At 36.7% G+C, this 22,104-nt stretch overlaps 1 protein-coding gene across 3 annotated transcripts in view; it reads left to right on the plus strand.

Moving 5' to 3' along the window:
• LOC101897340 (nephrin) overlaps positions 1-9,591 on the plus strand; it is a 58,051-nt gene extending 48,460 nt beyond the window's left edge. Inside the window, exons 2-14 of one of the 3 annotated variants that reach the window (XM_011293249.2) lie at positions 2,342-2,833; positions 2,973-3,146; positions 3,218-3,371; positions 3,441-3,577; positions 3,656-3,955; positions 4,090-4,380; positions 4,448-4,750; positions 4,819-5,100; positions 5,168-5,449; positions 5,601-6,188; positions 6,266-6,477; positions 6,612-6,998; positions 7,087-9,591. In XM_011293249.2, the coding sequence (XP_011291551.1) occupies positions 2,342-2,833; positions 2,973-3,146; positions 3,218-3,371; positions 3,441-3,577; positions 3,656-3,955; positions 4,090-4,380; positions 4,448-4,750; positions 4,819-5,100; positions 5,168-5,449; positions 5,601-6,188; positions 6,266-6,477; positions 6,612-6,998; positions 7,087-7,095 (3,611 nt within the window). In that variant the 3' untranslated portion in view covers positions 7,096-9,591. The other 2 variants (XM_011293248.2, XM_011293250.2) reach the window with 2 other exon arrangements.
• The last annotated feature ends 12,513 nt before the right edge of the window (positions 9,592-22,104 follow it).

A 22,104-nucleotide genomic window follows, 5' to 3' on the forward strand; every position in this document is an offset into this window, starting at 1 on the left:
TATAGCCAAAATATTAGGTGAAAATGTATTGAAAATATATATTTTTGCAATTTTTTTTTAAATTCCTGGAGAAAGTTGTAGCCATTTTTCGGAAATAATTGCGGAAATAAGTTTTGCTTTTTGTTTACTTAGACTGGGAGGATTATTGTCTTCAAGGAATGGTAAACTAAATAAATCTGTCACTATTTTCGGCTTTAAATTCAAATTTTTAAATTCAACAGTAATTTTTAAAGAACGGAAGTTATGGTTTAATCTTTACTTATTTTTTTTCCGATTGAGATGAAATTTTCCAAACAACATTTGCTTGGCCCAAGGACGAATTTCATTTGAATTGGTGAGAATCGATTCAAATTATATATAGCTTCCATGTATATCTTCAACAGATTTCGGGATAATTGTGCACCAAATGGCCAATATCAGTCCAAATGACTTGAAGTTTGGCACATCCGATCGAATTCAGTCTAGAAGCAAGTACATCAAATAAGCTATAGCTCCCACATATATGTTTCATCCGACTTGGTCATAATATGCATTCGACAACAATGATATATGGTACCAGATACCATATAGAGCTCGGAAATACCTTTGCCAGATTTTCTTCTTCGATATATATTTTTGTTAATATAATTCTTCTCGAAGTGATATATGCACTCTAAAGCAATGTTATTTGGTATGAAAGATAAAAATGTCTCCGTCAAATTTAGTGAAAATCGACTTGGAATTGGATATACCTTGGTTATTAGTTCCCTCGGAAACCAAATTAAAACTACTCTAAAGCCAAATGTTGAAAGGTGGTATGATCTACTTCAAATAAATTATTTTGTTACGGGAGTTCTTCTAAATATGAATAGGGTATTATATAGTCGACCTCAACAGACTTTCGACTTTCCCTTACTGGTTTAATTATTATGTTTTTATTTAAGAACACTTGAAAAAAAATTTAAGTTGTGTTAAGGTCTAAATCCGTTCCTCTAAAGTCAGTGGATTGATGTTTTATGAAATGCAAATTAAGTAAAATTTAGAATGGGAACTGTTCAAAGAAAAAAAATGTTGAAAGTTTACCGAATTTTAATCTGGAATAATAAATCCAGGAAACGCAAGATTTAAACAATTTTGAATACTATAACTTTTACCGACTTTTGATATTGATCGTAAATTGTACCGTTTTGACTGAAATTTTCCACACTAAACTTAGCTTCTTTAATTCCCCAGTATTTTGGTACAAAGAGCTACAAACCATGTACAGAAACATTTTTTTTAGATTTGCTTAGTATTTCCCAACCGGAAGTGTTGTATATTCTAAAATTAGTATTGAACATTGAATATCAGAATACCAATCTACATTCTAACACCCAATTTTCTTCGAGTGTACACACCTTGGATGACATTGGGTGTGGTATTTGTTGCAGCTAATAAAGCCATGGGAATTGATTTGTTTGTCGTCGATGTGGATGGGATTTGCTTGTTGGACACTATAATATTCTTGTTGTAGTTGTGGCTGCTGGTGGGGTGGTGTTGTTGTTGTTGTATCTGTTATAGGCCATACATTAGGAAAATGATTAGTGAGTCTTTCGTACCTTAATATCCATTTATACCCCACCCTACCCACCTCATATCAATTCATTCGTTCATTAGACGCCTTCATAGGGGCCCAAAACTATGGGTGAAATTATGTGGATATTTGACCACTAGCCAGCCAGCCATTCGGCCGGCCGGCCAACCACCCAATGTTGTTGATTGCTTTAGTGGGATTTCAAATCATTGATTTCTTCGTTTATTATGCTAATCAGCTAGCCTGTTGCCTTACTCTTTGACCGCTGCTCTTGGCCGTGTTGTTGTTGTTGCTGTAGCCTTTGTTAATGGTTCAGATAACATTGGTGGATGAATAAGTCAATGAATCAAATCGAAGAACATGTAGGTTGGGAACGACAAACAAACAAACAGACTGGCTGGTTGGTTGGTCAGAATACACAACAGCGTTCGTCATTGATGCAGGTATGGAATACGTTGCATTGCCTGCTGTTGTTGTCGTCGTATTTGTCTGGTGTTAAACGCTGGAAAATTAGTTCACCAAACATATTCAAGGCTTATCTGACCCGGACATAAGCTGGGTTTTCTCATGTGGGTGTTTTTTTTCTTCTTCTCATATTGTCCAACAAAAAGAAATCAACGTGGGTTGTCCGGGCGAGGGGAGGGGAATACAACAACCAACCGTGGTGACATAAATGACAATTTTGTTTTTGTTTTCTCGTGGAAATGATCATCGAAATGAACATTTCTAAAATACTTTCATCTTTTTTAAATAACTAAATTAACAACGATTTTCTCTTCTTTCTTTCAGTCATTGCAACGGTCGCAGCACAATCCACGACCCCCATACAAAAGTTTCGAGTTACCCCCCACGATTTACAGATTTTAGAGGGCACCGATACACTGCTGCGTTGTGAGGTGGCCAACCGGGCCGGCCAAGTTCAATGGACCAAAGATGGCTTTGCTTTGGGCTTCTCGGCCGTGATTCATGGTTTCCCCCGTTACTCCGTTCTGGTCGATGCCGCAAACGGCATTTATAATTTACAAATTAAGAATGCCTCGCTGGAAGATGATGCCGAGTACCAGTGTCAGGTAGGACCTGCTGCTGGCAATCCAGCCATTCGGGCCAATGCCAAGCTGAGCATTGTGGCTGCACCCAGTTCGATTTCGATTGACGGTTATGCTCCCAATACCAAAGTGGAGGTAATTGAAAAGCAAAATCTGACCTTGAAATGCATTGCAGAGAATGCTAATCCAGCAGCGAATTTGGTGTGGAATAGCAATAATGTGCCGATAGCTGGTGGTAAGTGGTTTAAGTTTTCCATGTCACATGATTACTTTTTTATATCCAATCAATCTGGAATAGTGTTATTTAGGATGAGAAAGAATTTATGTTATTCCCAAATAATAATTTCATTTCCCCAACCCCCATCCATTCTTAGTAAAACCCCATGTTGAAATTACCGAAACTGCTCCGAAACGCTTTACCACGGTCTCCATCATAACCATACAACCCAAGGCCGACGATGATTACAAAGACTTCTCGTGCGAGGCCAAACACAAGGCCCTGCCTCCCGATGTACCCATGCGTTCTGGTGTACAGCTCTCGGTTTTGTGTAAGTTATTATTTTTGTTTTATTCTTGGTTTGGAAGAGATCTCAACCAAACTGTCATCCCCTCATCACAGATCCTCCCGGTCCACCATTCTTTGAGGGTTACACACAAGGTGAAACCTTACGCAGAGGACAAAGTGTCAAAATAGCCTGTCGTAGTCGCGGTGGCAACCCGCCTGCCCAATTGGTGTGGTACAAAAATGGCCAAGTTATCAATTCGCCACAAAGGTAAAGACTGGAACTATTTTTTGTTGGATTTTTTGAAATTTTATTTTTTATTGTTTTTGTTTGGAATAGGACATCTGGACGATTATCGGAAAATGCATATAGCTTTGTAGCCGAAGCCTCAGATAATGGCGCCCAATTGGTGTGTGAAGCCAAGAATATTTTATCCAATACCGCTTTTAAGGCTGAACTCAATCTGACCGTTTTGTGTAAGCACTCTCTCTCTATCAATCGCCCGCGTGAAGCCTTTAATTAATTTTAATTATCTCCTCTCATTGCGCGTTTAGTTGCCCCCAAAGAAGTTACAATTTCCGGCGCCACAGAGGCCAAAGTGGGAGACAATGTCCAGTTGACTTGCATCACAGCGCCCTCCAATCCACCGGCCCGCATCAGTTGGTCGCTTAACGGACGCCCGCTGAGCAACTCCACGTACAAGACGCAGAAAAGCATCGAAGGTGGTTGGTTTTCCACATCGAATGTTTCCATAACCATTGACTCCAATTCACGAACATTTGTGGCTGTTTGTCATGCTCTAAATGTGGAACTGACACAAAACGTGGTGGGTTCCCACAGTGTCAATGTCTTGTGTAAGTTGTTGTTGTTGTCTTCTTGTTCTTCGTCTTCTTCTTGTTTTTGTTTTATGACGAAGTTAATTGAAATGTGAATCGAAATTAAATTTATGTGAGATTCTCCCCCTTTTGATTTATTTTGCGTTGCACAGATCCACCCTCGCCACCCTTGTTGACAGGGTATAATGACGGTGATGTCATCACTTCGGGTTCTGTCAAGAAATTACAATGTTCATCCTCGGGTGGTAATCCCCCACCAGCCCTGACTTGGTATAAAAACGACAAGAAACTCAATACCCAGGCGAAAGTTGTGGATTCGAAAATCATATCGGAATTGACCATCTTGGTGAATGCCTCGGACAACAACGCCATCTACAAGTGTGAAATACAAAGTCCAGCCATTGAAATTCCATTGTTTGCCACAAAAACCCTAAATGTTGATTGTAAGTATGGCCCAGAAAGGTTTGTCGAGGGATTTCAATTTTAAAACGTAAATTTTATGAATTTTAGTTCCACCGGAAACCGTTAAGATATCGGTGGAGCCCAAGAACTTGGTACCTGGTATCCGTGCCAAACTCATTTGTGACTCAAGTTCCAGTAACCCCCCAGCCAAAGTGTCGTGGTGGAAAGATGGCATACCTGTTGAGGGTGTCAACCTGTCCACAAAACCCGGTCTGTGGGGCGGTTCGGTTTCCACTTTGGAGGTGTATGTCAACATTACCCAAGACTTGGATGGCATTGTCTACACCTGTCAGTCCATCAATGAGGTCCTGCAGAGAAGTGTTCACGAAACAGTCAATTTGGATGTTTTGTGTAAGTATTGGGGAGAACAAGGAGTGTTTGCGGGATGGTATATAAGATTTCAATTCATTTTCCAATAGATCCTCCCAAATTCGATAATCCCCAAATGACAACCTATTTGGGCGTTGAAGGTGAACCTTTGCGCATCGAACTGCATGCCTCCGGCAATCCTATGTCCATGTCCTATACCTGGACCAAGGATGGCCTACCCATTATGAGCAATGCTCCTAACCAGCGTATCATATCGGATGGGGCCACCCTGAACATCAGCAAACTGTCACGAAATGATGCTGGTAGCTACATTTGCGAAGCCATGAATTCTCAGGGCACAGCCATTATGGAGATACAAGTGGTTGTGGAATGTAAGTAAAGGATGCAACGAAAAGCGAAACAAAACCAACGAATTATTTTCATTTTTTTTGCTCTTAGTTCCGCCATCCATTGAATCGGTTACAGATGGCTCCAGTTTTGCCGAAGGCGATGATGCGGTGTTGGCCTGTTCCATTATGGCTCGTCCTTTGGCTGCCGAGCATGTTACTTGGATTAGAGCCGGTTATGACATGTCAGCCAGAACAACAATAACCTATGACAATGGAACCTCGTACTTGCACATTAGCCGAGTACAACGTTCGGATATTGGCAATTTCACCTGTGTTGTTGACAATCAGAGAGGACCACCTGCCCAAAGGGATGTTTTGTTGGTTGTTCAATGTAAGTCTTCTTTTTTATTGTCATTTTATGTTGCAACTGAACACATGTGTGTGTGTGTATGTGAGAGCACACACACACACACACACGTTTTCAAGTTAATTGAAATTGCTAAACATAAATACATCAACATCAATTATCTTGTGGTTTTCAGCTGCTCCCGAATTGGATCATTCACCTGCCCTGATGCGGTTTGCCGCCCGTATGGGTGAGCGTGGCCGTTTGGTGTGCAAAGCCTTGGCTGCACCACAGCCCAGCTTTGTGTGGCGTCGCAATGGCAAAGACTTGAAAATGCGTCGCAGTAAATTCAAGGCATTGGAACGCAAATTGGACGCCTTGACTCATGAGTCAACATTAGTCATAGAGAACACCGCGGCCGATGACTATGGCCAGTATGAGTGTGTGGCTCGCAACACCCACGGCCAGGCCAGCACAAGTGTGGAATTTTCCAAGCCCACCAGACCTGATACACCCTTGGAACTGTTGGTGAACAATGTCACCGACAATGGTGTGGATTTGGCATGGATTCCCGGTTTCGATGGCGGCCTACCGGTCTACTATCGGCTGCGTTTCAAAATCCACAATGAGGACAAATACAAGTATGTGGATGCCAAACCGGGCAGTTTCAACATAAGCATAGATGGCCTAAAGGCGGGCAGTACCTATTTGTTTTCCGTGATGGCAGCCAATGAGGCGGGTGGCAGTAAATTCCTGCCGGATATTAAATTGACATTAACCAAAGGTAAGTGGAAAGGGAGATAAATCACCGTTATTGACTGAGTGACCTTTTGACCTTTTTGCTTTTGCTTGTTAAATTAGGTTCCCAACCCTATTCGGCCGAACTGAATGAAAAAGACGAAATGCCCAACATGATGATTATCGGCATTACCTCTGCAGCCATGGTGTTGTTGGTGTTGAATGCTGCCTTGGTTGCCTGGTTCGTGATACGGCGCCAAAACAAGAGTTCAGCTGAAACGGAAGCCCCCAATGATGATGCCTACTCGAAGGAGGACAATCAGTCTGTCTACAAGGTAAGACTTGATGGCCAATTATGCTCTAAAATGCTCTCACGTTAATCACCTCTCACATTCTCATGATCGTAACTTTCATATGCTTGATGCTAACCAACTAACTCTAACTCTCATTGATGTGATTTTACACACAGTTGCCCATTTCTGCTCTGCAGGCCGATGTCCAGAAGCAGGCCACATCCACGTACCTGGTGGAGAATGTCGATATCATACAGTCCACAGCGTATCCCCCAAAGTATCAGGAGAGTTCCATGTGCACCCCGCCGTACATGTGCAATCCCGACTTCACACGCACCCTGCCCAATCCCAAGCGGCACAGTAATCGTTCCGGCATGCCCGAGCAGATGAATCGTTCCAAAGATGATCACATGCTAATGTCCAACGGCATGTACATACCCTCGCCCTCGCCCGCCTCCTCGCTCGTCATCAAGGGCAGCTACATATCGTCGCCCTCGCCAGCCCCGCCGCCGGATGGTTCATACTTCAATATGAGCGACAAGTACATCTCGTATCCACCTGTGGTGAGTATACGCGTTTGAAACCAAACGTGCATCCCTATTACCAAAATTACCAAAGAAAGTTCCTTGTACTAAAGCGTGGCTAATTTAGGCCTACTGAAGCATTGCGGCTGTAGCTGTAGCTGTGGCAGTAGTGTCAACACAAATGGCCCGCAACGCCCCCTCATACCAATGGTGGAAACTCATAGAGCTTCTAATACAGAATAAGTAGACTGACGCAACAAACACACACATACACACAATTTTCACAAAGATAGCAGAAAAATCCTAAAACAAAAAAAAAAAGCGCCAAGCAAATAGCAAAATCAAAACGAATAGCAACAACAACAACAACAAATCGAATCAATTACAAAATGTACAAACCTTACGAATTAAACGAAATGGTGGACGGCAAACTTGTTCCGCCAAACAACTGGAAGCAAATCTCGTTACATTACCAACGAACTTCAAATGTGAGCGAGCGAGAGAGAGATAGAGAAGTTATGAAAATAATTCCAAGTTTGTGCTTTAAGGCTGTGATATTGAAAATACCTGCTCGAATGTTTAGCAGCGGCCACAACCGAGGAATGAACATGGAAACATGGAAAGGGCGTTATCAGCAGCACTTTTAACCAACACACACACACACACACAAATCCGCACAGTGTGTAAGGCTCATCAATCATAACAGGCGTTCCCGCAATGTTGGTCAGCCGTACAACAATCTTACTTTGCTGCAAGACATGATGGCAGGTTTATTTTCACCCTGTAGTTTTATACTTACTTTACATACATTAACAAATACTTACATACACACACACACACACAAATACAATATCCAAGCGGTCCCACAGAATCCACAGAATCTCGACAAAACAAAAACAAAGACAAAAGTTTCCAGCAAAAATGTTTTAGATGAAATTCTATGGCCGATGGCCGTTTTGGACAACGATGATGCAGATGGATGATTACATTTTTAGTGAACGAATAGTTATAGGTCATAAATCATTTCTCTTCTTATAAATAGAGTATAACTTTTTAGCATTTTATTGTAACAAACACACACACATACACACACTCGAATATACATATATATATAACAACAAGATGAAACTCTCGTATATAAATAAAAATTTCAACTTGCGATTAGTTTTCTTTATCCTTATCTAAAAGAAAATATTATTAAAAAAATATGAATATCCTATATCTTCCTTGAAATCCTTTCCATTACCACAAAACCGAAACTCTTCCTGTTGCAAACAATTTTATCTCTATTTACGAAAAAAAAAACGAAACACAACAACAACAACTATACAAAATTAGCATTTAAGAAGATACAAATAAAGTTAGAAAACGGAAATGCTGTCACAGAAAGCTGAACAGTCGCGATGGTCGTTGGAAGGCCAAAAACAAACAACAAAAGTTATTTCGCCAAGTTGTAATTTCAGTGATGGACAGCAGCGAAACGATAAGAAAGAAGATACGAATGAAAATCTCTAGCATAATTATATTTACACCGAAATATACAAATGAAACATTACTGTCAATCCATCCCTCCCCTCTCCCATCCTCCTCCGCCTCCCCCTCATCCCCGTCCCTTTTATTGAACATCACTAGCATTGGCTTTAAGCAATGTTTATTATTAAAGCGAATTATGTGTATTTAGCATCTAATCATTTTGAGATTAAGCGGAATTTTGCAGTTGGCAGCATTGGCGAGGCAGCAAATGCTTTGAAGGGATTAAATAAATAAGCTAAATGTGATAAAGAAATTATTAGTTCAATTTAATTGTTAAATATCTTTGTTTCGCTTAGTCCGACAACACGTGCAACAATTTTTGCGACTTGAAATGTCAAGTTGTCTGGCAAATATCTGACCAGACATATTTACCTGTTAAGTCGGCATGTGTACAAGGACATTTATTCGTTTTTTTATTTTTCATTTAAAAAAAGACAAATTCCCTTTAAAACAATGCTGCCGACAGTTGGGCAACAGCAAGTCTCAGACATGTCCACAATTTCATATTATTTTAAAACATAATTTCACAATGTCATTTAGTTTAAGTTTTATTGTAAATCACTAATTGTTTATGTTTTTTTTAAATTAAAAAAAATCCCCCCATAGAATATCTCCTGTCCTACTCCCCGTTTACCCCCCATACACACACACATACACTCAGACTTTTCCATGTACTAAGCATGTATTAATTGTAAAAAAAATAATCTAAAATCTCCAAACCTCTTAATTGTTGAAATGACAATAAATTAATTGGAAACGATAAAATGCCCCCCCATTCGAAGGAAACCCTAAAATCACAGCAAACAAATGCATGAATGAATTCAAGTGTTTCATTACTTAAGGCCGTCAGTGTAAATCAATTAAAAAATAAATGTAAATATGTTTTTTTTTTTTATATATAATTATTACATATATATTTATATTTAAATATAGCAGATACGTACCTATTATATATGTGTATGTATATTACGAATTAACATTAACAGTATAATCATTTAATACTTTCTTTTTTAAATCAAAACAAACAAAACAATTATAAATTCAATTTTAAATATTTAAGAACAAAATACAACAACAAAAACATGAAAATCAACTTCAACATATGTGTTTTTTCTCTCTCTCTTGGTGTCTTAATGGTGGTTGCAACACTTCAAATGCCGGTAAGTATGGTTTGTCAGATTCTAAGGTGTGATGAGGAGGGGAGAAGAGGAGATCATCAATTTTCCCAGTACTAACCAGAGTTCCTGTTGCACCTGTCCTCTGCTCAAGTTTAAATCTCCAGGCATTACATCATTGTTTTTTAATTATTACAAATGTTGTTGTGTCAGACTTGTTGTGCGGCGATTGCATTTGTGTGAATCCCGCTCGAGGCCATTTCCAATTCGAAAGCGGCAAATTTCACTCTATCTGAAAGAAAAAAAACTTTGCCGCCTTGGCGGTATTTTATAAGGCATTTCTTTTTTTATACTGTTTTCAATAATTACACAATCATTAGCGGCATTTAATTAATTTTGAATGTTAATGAAATAAAAATATCGGAAAATGTACGGAAGGTTTACATTTCATTTAAACATAAGTGGTTGCACCTATATCTACATTATGATGAAAGTACAAATAGATGATGATTTTTAAATCCAGAAGTGTTGCTATTTTTGGAAAAGGAAATCGTCTTGGTATGGAAATTATACATTTTTGTTGATATACAAATACCAGTAAACGTTACGCTATAAAAACACTATAAAAAGACCAAATATCGGGAGGTACAATCATATGGAACATATAAAAGAAATTGGACTTATATATTCTGCCGCAGTAAGGAGAACTCGTTATGAACTGTAAATGCCAAATAATATGCTATTCCGAGGATAATATCACCAAAATACCGAATATGGGGATTTACGTAGACTTTGGTGTGGCAGAATTACTTTGGTGAGTTACAAACTAACTTTTTATGTTTGCTTTTAAAAGGGACATAATCCCCACGGGGAATGTGGCAGTTTGCTATGGGGGAAGAAAACAAGGCTTAAGTTGAGTCTAGAGGCTCGGATTGACCTGAAATTTAAAAAAAAAAGTTATAAAGTTTAGGAGAACTATGGATCGCGTTACCGGTATTGGACACAGCCTGGACGAGAAAATCTGAAGCCCCGGCCGAAGGTAGGCTACTTATAAAAGTTTAGAAAAAATATGGACAGAATTTTCAAATTTCAAACAATTTCGTCCCAAAAATTAAGGGTAAGCCTTCAGAATACCGAATGTGAGGTGGCATCGTTATATGTAATATATATGACAATTTTCACCTATACAGGGTGAGATAAAAAAACTGAAACAAAGTCAAACGCCATAATTTTTCATTTTTCTTTCCAAAATACTCCAGACACAATAGTCCAACGGATTGGTATCCGCAGATTTTGGTGGCCATTGTGTGCTGGAAATGAGGCTGTTATGGCGGCCCACACCATTACCATGGCTGGCGCTTGAGTTCTGGTGGCCAACCGAAGGTGCACATTTTCAGCTGACTTTTTTTTGGTAAGTAAACACGATAATTTTGTTTGTTTACAAACTGCTGGTCAACGAATGTTTTCTCATCGGAGAAAACCAAATTCGGCAGCTCACCACTTTCGGCCAAGCGAAGCTACTCTTTAGTTCTTTTGAGTCCATTTTCTTTCTGTTGCGGTGTAAGTTATTGCACTTTTTGGAATTGCAATGGCTTATACCGAACTCTTCTTTCAATATTTGGAATATTACGATATGTTCAGCTCACGAGCCACAAAAGATTTATTCACATTTAAATGCTGGAGTGTTCTAACGATAGCCACTTGTGATTATCCAGCCAAATATAAAGAAATCACACTATTACGCTGGAATTTCATCACGAATTGGAAAATTTTCACCAAAATGCTTTTGTACGCATGTAAACAATATATTGAACTGTCACTGGAATAATTTTACAGCTCGAACGTGTGGCTTAGCAATGACAACAGTCTGAAATTGGTTGCAGTTTTTTTCATTTCACCCTGTATATGCGTTGTTGAGTCTAGAATGATTATTTTAATAAGTTACAACTGGAGTGGCAAACTTAATATAGGGTAAGTGCGCCTAAGGTCGGCATGTCCCAGTAGTCGGCAGTTTTGAAATTTAAACTTAAATAACTAAGAATAGAATTGACCAAATAATGAAATAATTACAAAAAAAAAAAAAAAAAAAAAAAACGTCAACAGCGTTCTCTGCTCTCTTTCTGTAAAAAAACAAAGAGCTCCGATCATTTATTACTTCCAACGCATGCGATAGTGCTTGTTTGTAAAGTGGTGGTGTCAACTTGATAATCGATTTAAGTAAATTAAATTTAATACTTTTGGAATCAGAAATATTTTATTAAAGTAAATAACAGCCTTAAGAACATTTTATAGCTTAAAAAATATACAAATCGGAAAAATATAATTTTTGACCCATTTTACCAAAACTTGAGAAAACTATTAAAAAATTATCTAAAAACTCCACAAATAAAAACATATTTTTGTGTCGGCAGTTGTTTTTATTTGTGCTTTTTGACCAACTTTTCTAAATTAAGTAGAAAGGAAAGAGATCATTTCACAAATTCCAAATATAAGAAAGGTACTTTTTTCTTTTTTATTTAATCTAATTTTTATTTTAATTGAAAATCCATACGTTACTGAAGGTAACCATACTATTCTTGATTTTCCACCTATATTTGGTTTAGAATGATAATTAAATAAAACACTATTTAAAAACGAAATTAATTAATTGAACTGTGAATTAGTAATATAGCATTGTTTTATACTATTAGAAATAAAAAAAAATACAAAATAATATTTTTTTACTGAAATACTATATGCCGACTACTGGCAAATAGACATGCCGAGCCTTGGAAAATGGTGCCGACTACTGGCAAAAAACTACTATTTTAATAAAATTGCAAATTTTGTCAATTTAATAAAAACAAATTCTATTGTTGTTTATTATTTCGAAAACAAAACAAAATTTGGAATCTGAACAACTTTATTCTTCTGCAATTGAAAGATTTCACTCAGAATGTTGAAAGATAGAAACATTGAAAATTCTAAAAGTGTCGACTACTGGTACACTTGGAATGGAATAATAAACGCTTAACCAATGCATTGAAATTATTAAACTCTACACAAAAAAAAAAAAAATAATAATAATAGAAGTAAAAAAGTTCGACCGGGCCGAAATTTTGATAACATCCACCATTATATGTGCAAAGTCAAAATGAGGACCTTTAGCAACAATTAGAAACTTCAAATACAAAGTTTTAGATAATACCCTCGATGGATAATGGCCGTTATAGGCCATTTGAGATCCGAAATGCATGTGTACCAAATTTCAGCTCTCTATCCCAATTCCTTCAGAAGATAGAGTGACGGACATCTAAGGCTAATTCATGTTAGTATTTTACGCTGATCACAAATATCGAGGAGTTACAAATGGAATGACAAATTTAATATACCCTCTATGTTATAGTGAAAGGTATAAAAGCAATGAGGTTCGGTGGGGCCGAGCTTTTGATACCTTCTCCCGATCGAGACTTGGTATTCGTATTATATATATTGTTTCGGGTACACAATATAGATCAATTATTGCGAAACTGTTATTTTTGGTAAGAACTTTGTGAAATGTGTGGTGAAACCTAGTCGTTTGGATTCTAGCGTGATTACAATCGATATATAATAAAGTTGATAAAGTTTTTTTTTTACTTTGTTGGATCTAAAATTATTATTTCAATGATTTACAAAGATTATTAAAAAGAGAACACTGCTACTGTAGTACAATATGTTGAAGGAAACCTACGTGTCTCCGTATTTTGCATAAAACTTGAGTCTAAAGGCTTATGGAATTCAGTTAAAACAAGCCAATCATCAGCAATGTGATTGAGTTCTTAAAATGCATCGAAATTAACCGGAATTCCATCGAAAATTATTTCGACGGAATTGGTCCATTTCGCAAATAAACAAAATTGGCTACGCAAATAAACAAAATTGTCCGTCCTCAATGTGTGACTATTTCTTGCGGTGTATGATACGACATTGAACCGTGAATGGATTACAATATCGAGAAATAATGATCGGAGTAGGTGGGAATTGATCTAGACAACGTTTATTTTCATTGAAAAAAATGATATATATGACTACTTATTTTGAAAGTCTGCTGTTCTTTAAAACCCCTTAAAAGCAGCAAGTTTTGGTAAAGAACCCCTAATGTGGACATCTTAGGTCCATATACGAACGTGACCTGCTTGCATGAATGATGTGCTGCCTATAATTCCATTATATCCCTAATGAATATATTGATTATTAATACCACACCATAATATTGAATTGTTACCTTCTTCTCGGGTGTTTCCGCAAATGTGGTGGTTATCTAATTAAAGTTTCAGATGCTGTTATTGGCTTCCACTACACCAGTATCTGCGATAAGTGTTCACTTTTTCAGTCGATTTCGTTGGGAACAGATATATACTCTCGGACTATTTCCGTTAACCTGATGGCGTTAATTATTGAACCTGACCTAAATCGTATGTGAAGTGATACTAATTTCACATTTTACAAAAGTTACTGGTATTCAAAATGTTGATCTTTTTGAAAAAGTACGAGAAACAGTGGGCCAATATTGTGTAAATTTCCTCCTGACCTAAGTCTGATAAAAATATTACCACAGGCGGGAATCGGGTACCCGATTAGTTTTATGTAAAAAAATGTTGCGATGTGCTAGGTTTTAACAATAACATACACTCATCTTATAGATTTTTTAATTTTGGCAGAAGAAGTGGACCGATAGGTCCCACATTCGCATAGGATCTAAGGTTGGTAGGCATATTGATGTCTATTAAGTTTGAGAGAGTATTATTTCGTATGTTTTTATTCATTTTCTTATCTGAGTAAAGGTAAAACAAATATCAAGATGTGCAAAGTTTGTATGAAATCGGATAGCCCTTTGTTTTTGAAGGTAAGTTAATTCCTTTAAAAATCACTAGGCAGCGAATTTTGACTAACGAGTTGCACATGCATTCAAGGTTGAATTGACTCAGTAACCAAAACCCACCTGGCCATGGACACCGAAGGGAGTTCGTTAATTGGGTATTGGGGAGACAAGATAATGCTGATATTGCAGATAAAATTATCTTCAGTGGCCAGGCTCATTTCCAACTTCATGGCTTCGTCAATAGGCAGAATTGTCGCATTTGGGTCGAGGAAAATCCTCGAATGATTCACGAGAAGGCTGGTCAAATAGTGAATGGTGTTCGGTATCATGAAATGATAACCCGTGTTTTCGGCGGCACATGTCATATAGCTAGAGAAACCATTTTATTGTTGCTTAAGTCATTTTCCGGTCGTGTTATTTCGTATTTTGGAGACCAGAATTGGCCGCTTAGATTGTGCAATTTAACACCTTTAGAGTTTTTTCTTTGGGGTTCTTTCGATATTTCACGCAAATAAGCCAACGACGACTCAAGCCTTAAAAGAGGAAATTGGACAATGCATAAATGAAATACAGCAGTATTTATGCAAAACGGTCATTGAAAATTTCATTAAAATATCCAGCAAAGCCGCAGCGGTCATCTTAAAGATATCTGTTCCATACATAACCTCATTCTGTCTACTTTACGATATAATACACTTACACAATTTGTATATATTTATATTATACTAGCTGGCCCGGTCCGCGTTGCCGGCCCGTAGTTTTAGTCTTTAATGTAAATTTTGTATAGCATAATATTTCACAAATCTGGCTCATAAAGGTGAACAAATTTTAACATAAATATTGAAATAAATACCTATGGAAGGAGGGCAAAATAATTTCTGAATAGTCAAAGCTAATTTCGCTTTTACACCCATTACTATAGCACCTCAGATTGCGCTTTAGAGTCCCCAAGAAGTCTATGTTCTTGTTCATAGTAAAATTCAATGACGAATCAACAATGCCCGTGTTGTTGTCCGCCAATCGGTAAAAATCACTATAGATTGGCGGCCCTGGGGACTATATGGGGACTTTACCAAAATATTTACCTATGTTGGCATTTTTCTGTAAGATAGTTCTCTACTCACAAAGTAGCCTAAATACAGCAAAATCGATTGGAAAATGGGGTCAAGACCCTCGAAAAAGAAAAGCCAAGATGCCAAATAAAGGCCAAATCAGTTGAAAAACGTGGCCAAGACCACGGTCATAGCTGAAATCAGGAATACATTCATATAAGGGTTATACCAAAACGTAGCCCAACCAATATTCTCTTGGGGGGTTACAAATTCAATAGAATACAACATTTTCTTCTCTGACCACATATTAGATGAGAAAAAGGACTTGGGGATACTCCATTGTGGGGACTTTACATATATAAATTCCGAGGTGGCAAATATCTGTATGATGGTTCCCTACCCCAGGTTAACATAAATACAATTTTTAGCCAAATCAATTGATGAATGTGGTCAAGACCAAAATGGGCCCTACTCTAAAAATTTAAAATTTTATGCGAAGAGGTTCTTTACCCCCTTAGAAACAAAGATGCCAAATAAGGGCCAAAATATGAAAAAAAGTGGCCAATACCCCAAAAATAGCTTAAATCATACGATGGTTATATAAATATGAAATCGCGTTGTACCCTTATCCGTGAGTTATGATCGATATCATGACCTGCAAAAGCGATTTAAGGTATCTTAAATGTTCGGGAAGAATTTTTGGAAGGATAGAAATCCTTTTCTTACTAAAAGTCCCATTCGCTCTACTATTTTGCACCCTTTAAATTTGGCATTTTACTGACTGTACTCCCAAAGAATTTGCATTTTGAGCTCTCATTGGACGGATTATTGTCACATAAAAGAAGTAGGTCCACGCTTTTAAATAAGCCCCATTAGGCTTTTTCGGTCATTTTTGTTTGTTTAAATGTATTCGCATCTTCCAGCTGAACCACGATGTAGGCCCTGGAGTTGAAAGGTAGATGTCAGTTAACATCCTATTTCGCACTTATTTCTTTTTTTTGTGAAAAATTGTATATAGTGAAAAATTGTTCTTTATTTTGTTCACAAAAAAAATTAACTGAACTCAATATGATAGTACAAATTGAAAAAAAAAAGAAAAAACGCAAAAGAAGAATAACAAATTGAAAAAATCTTCCACATGTTCGCTGATTTTTTACAGCAAATGTTTAAAGATCCTTACAAAGTTTGTCAATAAAATGTACTATTATTTTAAAATTCGATTCCATTGAAATTTTTTTTCGATTTCTTCCCGATTTTTGCAACGAGATCTCTTTTTCGTGATTTTTTTTAGCGATTTTGAAAAAGTAATAATCTTATAACTTTGGTGTGACCACATTAAACTATTTCGATATCATCTATTCCGTTTCGCCATTACATAATTCAGTACTACACTTCCATGTAACCCGCCATCAATTTCAGTTCTCCAGAAATCAAGTCAATTAAATAAATTGGTATTAATATTTAAATTCAAAAATAAAATATAAAAAACAGTATTAATGTACATTAGAAAAAAGTAAGTCAAAATGGAAAAAAATTATGCAAAATAAAACATTACTATTGTACATTTCAAGAGTCAAAATGAAAATGTTAATATATCACATTTTTACGCGATTTTTTTTGGATATTATCCTTTTCGGACAGAAGACAATTCCGAATTTGTACGAATCGTTAAAATCAGTCTAGCGGTTCTTAAGTTATAAGCGTAGTAACTAACACATCTTTCTTTTATATATATAGATTTAAAAATCTGTGTTTTATTTAAAACAGTTTAAAAATCTATATATATAAAAGAAAGTTGTGTTAGTTACTACGCTTATAACTTAAGAACCGCTGGACTGATTTTAACGATTCACACAAATTCTGAATTGTCTCCTCTCCGAAAAGGATAATATCCAAAAAAATCGCGTAAAAATGTGATATATTAACATTTTCATTTTGACTTTTGAAATGTACAATAGTAATGTTTTATTTTGCATGATTTTTTTCCATTTTGACTTATTTTTTTCTAATGTACATTTGTAGTGTTTTTATTTTTTATTTTTGAATTCGAATATTAATACCAATTTATTTAATTGACTTGATCTCTTGAGAACTGAAATGGATGGCGGTTTACATGGAAGTGTAGTACCGAATTATGTCTTGGCGAAACAGAATAGATGATATCGATATAATTTAACGCGATCACACCAAAGTTAAAAGATAATTACTTTTTCAAAATCGCTAAAAAATCACCAAAAAGAGATCTCATTGCAAAAATTCTCAAATCGGGAAAAAATCTAAAAAAAATGTTCAATGGAATCGAATTTTAAAATAATAGTACATTATATTGACAAACTTTGTAAGGATCTTTCAAGTTTTGCTGTAAAAAATTAGCGAAAAAGTTGAAGATTTTTTCAATTTGTTATTCTTCTTTTGTCAATTTTTTTAATTTAATTCAGTGGATTTTTTGTGAACAAAATAAAGAATAATTTTTCACAATATACAATATTTCACCAAAAAAAATGAAATAAGTGCGAAATAGGATGTTAAGTGACATCTACCTTTCAACTCCAGGGCCTACATCGTGGTTCAGCTGGAAGATGCGAACACATTTAAACAAACAAAAATGACCGAAAAAGTCTAATTGAGCACATTTCAAAGCATGGACCTACTTCTTTCATGTAACAATAGTCCGTCCAAAGAGAGCTCAAAATGCAAAATTCTTTGGGAGTACAATCAGTAAAATACCAAATATAAAGGGTGCAAAATAGTAGAGCGAATGGGACTTTTAGTAAGAAAAGGATATATATCCTTCCAGAAATTCTTCCCAAACATTCAATATACCTTAAATCGCTTTTGCAGGTCTTGATATCGATCATAACTTACGGATAAGGGTACAACCCGATTTCATATTTATATAACCATCTATGATTTAAGCTATTTTTGGGGTCTTGGCCATTTTTTTCATTTTTTGGCCCTTATGTGGCCAGAGTAGGGCCCATATTGGTCTTGACCACATTCATCAATTGATTTGGCTAAAAAAAAATTATTTATGCTACCCTGGGGTAGGGAACCATGATGCAGTTAATTGCTACATAGGAATTTTTTTAAGTAAATCCCCCACATTGGAGTATCCCCAAGTCCACTTTCACATCTAATGTGTGGTCAGAAAAGCAAATTTTGTATTCTATTGAATTTGTAACCCCCAAGAGAATGTTGGTTGGACCACGTTTTGGTATAACCCTCATATGAATGTATCCCTAATTCCAGCTATGACTGTGGTCTTAGCCACGTTTTTCAACTGATTTGACCATTCTTTGGCACCTTGGCTTTTCTATTTCGAGGGTCTTGACTACATGTTCAAATCGATTTTGCTGTATTTAGTCTACTTTGTGAGAAGAGAACCATCTTACAGAAAAATGTCAACATACGTAAATATTTTGGTACAGTCCCCAGGTCCGCCAATCTATAGTGATTTTTACCGATTGGCGGACGACAACACGGGCATTGTTTAATCGTCATTGAATTTTACTATGAACAAGAACATAGACTTTTTGGGGACGCTAATGCGCAATTTGAGATGCTATGGTAATGGGTGTAAAGGCGTAATTAGCTTTGACTATTCAGAAATTATTTTGCCCTCCTTCCATAGGTATTTATTTCAATTTAGTCGGATCAATTTGTGAAAGGGCCAGCTAGTTATTTATAAAATTAATGGAAAACTGATGAAATATCACTAATTTCTGCAGAGCAATCATTTACATGGCGCGCTCGTTCCTTTGAATCGTAAACATGGCAAGATTCTTGTACCTCTCTTTCTGGACTCGAGAGCAACTTTTCGGTGTCTACGAATCTTAGTCACCTGGATAGCATTTTACGCTACATTTAACACTTTGAGAATCTAGTAAGAATTCATCACGGTCATTATCAACTCGGGTTTAGCGTACAAAACCGTCGGTTTCTTTAAAGCGATAAAAACCGTCGAATGTTTCTTTGTAATCTTTAAAGTTTCAACTCTGATATGTCTTCATATTGCTGTCCGATGCAGATATCCTAATTGGATGCAAATGCTGGTGCATGTGTTCGCATTTAATTAGAATATGAAAGTATGAGGCGAATGCGATTAGATCGGCAAGTCCTTAATTCAGCTCAATGCAAATTTCATGTGAGCGATGTCATGGCTATAGGGACAATAATGAATCCGACTGAACACATGGTATCCTTGTTGCCGATGAAAACCGTCATCGCAACAAACAGAAAAAGAAACAAAAATAAAAACGAACACAACAGAACCGAACTGAGGAGAACAGAAGAACGCGCTGTGTCGCATGATATATGTTCGTTGTTCGTCTTGCACAAAGGCAGCAGCAGATGAAACGAACATGCCCACATGTGTATGTGTGTGTGTGTGTGTGTGTGTGTACAAAGGACGACACTGACAAACAAAGTGAATTGAATGAAAATAAAGAAAAAAGAAGAAAAAACCAAAACAAACATGCAAGCACATCCTTCATGCGATGGAGATACTCGTAATACACTCTCGTACTCTCTCGTAATCTTATCCACATATATAAGCCAGATATTGTGTGATTAAAGTCGAATGTTGCAAATTGGACCAGTGACAGATAATATAATGAATACATCCAATGTTGGATACCCCAATGGGTATATGTGTTGTGCTTGGATGTGTGTGTGTGTTACGGGAAAATATGCATACATACATCGTTTGGATGTATGTATGTATGTTTGTAAGTGCGTTTGCACCACAAGTGCAACTCCAAAGAATTCATTAAGGTGGCACAATGACTTTAATAGAAGCCATGACATTTTTGTTTTGTATGCAATAAACTTGATTTTGCTGCTGCACAAACGCAAACACACACACACACACACGTGTACGCAACCACAGGCACTTGGACCGAGGCGGTTGTTCTACAGATGTTGTTCAAATCAAGAAAGGATAAAACAGATAAATTAATGATTTGATTTTCATAGAAATATGCTGTGTGAAAAACAAAAAACGCCAACCAAACATTTGTTTGAAGAACATTTTAACTTTTTTTTTTTGAGATGGTGACTGTGACTTCTTGTTTTAAATTATATTGCTTAGTTGAATACTCATATTTGATTTATGTTCCAACAATTCTTATCTCATTATTACAAATTGCTTTCCAACAACATTGAACAAGAAAAAAATTTAAATCCTGCTTCCAAGCTAGATCTAACACTAAGGCGAGAAGACCAGCATTGGTTGTGAGAACTACAAATATCTAGAATATGACAATTAAAAAACAGCTATGTTCGGACAGACCGAACTTTTTATACCCTCCACCATTCGGACGGAACTTGAAAATTTTCTAAAAAAATCCGTTAAAATACCGCTCTAATAGAAAACTTTATATAGGGGAAGATGTGGTGCTGAATTTTTAATTTTTTGTCATAGGCTGTAGTAACTATTCCGAACTTCGAATACGAAATTCGAAACAATTTCGGTGAATAATTTCGCTAATATCATCAGACCTGAATAGACAATTTTCCGTCATAGGTTGTAGTACCCATTACGAACTTCAAATACGAATTTTGGCGCAATTCCGGTAAAGTCGCAAAATCCTGGCAATACCGAATATCTCGGTGTAGCGTTATATGGGTGCTACACTAAAACGTAGACCTATATAGGCAATTTTCTTCCAGGGGGTAAAGTACTCAGAGAGAACTCCTTGTGTGGATTTTCAGACTATTGCATTAAAAAATGTGGCTAAAATCATCAAAATACCGAATATGGGGGGTGGGAATTGTATGGGGACTATACAATATCGTGGACCTATATAGAAAATTCTCTTTCCGAGGGTAAAGTACTCATAAAGAACTCCTTGTGTAGAATTTCAGACAAATTCATAGAAAAATGTGACTAAAATCATCCAAATATAAGGGATATACAATGTCGTGGAACTATATAGACAATTCTTATTCAGGGGGTAAAGTATTCACGAAGAACTCTTTGTGTAGAATTTCAGACAATTCCATTGAAAAATGTGGCTAAAATCATCAAAATACGGAATATCGGGCATAACGTTATATGGGGCCATTCGATATGGTGGACCGATATAGCCCATCTGCGAACTTGACCTGCCTGCAAGCAAAATACTGATGACAGAGGGATAGAAGGACAAAGGGTAGACGGGCGGACGGACAGAAGGACAGAATTTTACGCTGATCAAGAAAATATATACTTCGTTGGGTCTAAAATTATTATTTCAATGAGGAATGGCGAACTTAATATACACTCCATACTATATATGGTGGAGGGTATAACAACGGTGTAGAAATAAAGCTTCTTAAAGTGGTAAGACTTATAACTTTCCTGTGGAATAAAAAAAGTCATCCAAAATCTACGATTTAGTTAGTTTTCGGTGCCAACGAAGGTAAAGTTTGAACATAATTCAGAACCGTATTTATTAGTGTAAATAATGAAATTAGTTTTCCATGATCAGATTTAATACGGATATTAGATAATACATGATAAAATGAAAATTACATTTTCGAATAATTTCGGGAACTGAGTTGGATAATGCCTTCACTGTCTACAAGCAAAGGCTATAGACGGGCGGGTCGACCATTTGATA

Source organism: Musca domestica, unplaced genomic scaffold, assembly GCF_030504385.1.
Source record: "Musca domestica strain aabys unplaced genomic scaffold, Musca_domestica.polishedcontigs.V.1.1 31, whole genome shotgun sequence".
Classification (NCBI taxonomy): Eukaryota; Metazoa; Arthropoda; class Insecta; order Diptera; family Muscidae; genus Musca; species Musca domestica.